General features: G+C 59.1%; 1 protein-coding gene across 1 annotated transcript in view; it reads left to right on the plus strand.

Moving 5' to 3' along the window:
- The first annotated feature begins 359 nt into the window (after window positions 1-359).
- Window positions 360-1,241, plus strand: part of SYNE3 (spectrin repeat containing, nuclear envelope family member 3) — a 49,716-nt gene continuing 48,834 nt past the window's right edge. Inside the window, exon 1 of the mRNA XM_008570523.1 lies at window positions 360-503. Coding sequence (XP_008568745.1) covers window positions 360-503 — 144 coding nt within the window. The remainder of the gene's footprint in view (window positions 504-1,241) is intronic.

Genomic DNA, 1,241 nt, shown 5'->3' on the forward strand with positions numbered 1-1,241 from the left:
ACAGAGAGAGTTGCCCATCCCCCGAGCTGGGAGAAGAGGCGAGCAGGGAGCTGAGAGGCTGGGAGAACCTTCGCCAGCCTTGAGCCCTGGGCCCTCTCCCTGCTCCGTGGCCATGAGAGGCCAGACCTGTTTTCCTTCCCTGCCCATTTCCAGTCCTTGTCTGTTTGACAGACATGCTCACCTCTGGCTATGTCACCAAATTGGAAGCAGCAGGAGGGGTGTGCATGGGGGGCATGGGCCTGTCTTGGACGTCTGTCCCCCGGCCCCATCAGCCTGCTTGGGGGCCCCTCTGCAGCCCCTGGCACTCTTGCCTGTCTGTCTGGTTTCATGTGGTCCTTCCTTTAGCCCCTGCAGGTGCCATGACTCAACAGTCCCAGGAGGGCTTCGACAGGAGCATGGAGGATGCCCTGCAGTGGATGCAGGCTGTGCAGGAGCGGCTGCAGGTCAATGACAACACCCAGGGGCCCCGCGCGGCCCTGGAGGCCAGGCTGCGGGAGACCGAGGTATGCAGAGGCGAGGCCGTGGAGGGGCCTGCCACCTTGGCTGCGTCCCTCCTCTTCAGACCTCAGGTTTACTGTCTGTTAAATGACAGGGGTGGATTAGACCAGTTTCACAGTAAGAAAGAAAGCATTTCACTCTTGCCTTCGGGTGAAAGGGAGCAGCTGGTGCCATCTCCCCCTACCAATGGGACCTTCCTCCCAGGTTCTGCGGTCTCTGCTGTGATTCCTGCACTAGCTGTTAAGCACATCAACCTGTTTGCTACAGTGACAGGGATATGGGTTCCAATCCATTTCTGACATTTAGCAGCCATGTGGCCAGAAGCGAGCCCCATGCCCTCACGGAACCTTATTTTCCCATCTGTAAAGCAGGGGAGGAATCCCTCACCCCTTGTGTTGCCGGCAGGGGAGGCTTGTGGTCAGAGCCGTCTGTAAGGGTGACTGGACAACACGCCGCTCCTGGGAGGCAGGAGTCGCAGAGGTTGAGAGCCTGGATTCCAGGGCTGGCAGGCCTGGGTTCCAATCCCTGCTAGGGCTATGGCACCTTGGGAGAGTTTCCCAGAGCTCCCGAAGCTTCTGCTTGCTCCCAGGGAAGCAGGCCTGGGTTCCAATCCCTGCTAGGGCTATGGCACCTTGGGAGAGTTTCCCAGAGCTCCCAGAGCTTCTGCTTGCTCCTGGGGAAAGTGATAGTTGCTGCCTTGGTTGAGGGAGGGAAGATGAAGGCGAACAACTTGATGTGCGTGG

This window comes from Galeopterus variegatus, unplaced genomic scaffold (genome assembly GCF_000696425.1).
Source record: "Galeopterus variegatus unplaced genomic scaffold, G_variegatus-3.0.2 Scaffold609, whole genome shotgun sequence".
NCBI classification, from domain to species: domain Eukaryota; kingdom Metazoa; phylum Chordata; class Mammalia; order Dermoptera; family Cynocephalidae; genus Galeopterus; species Galeopterus variegatus.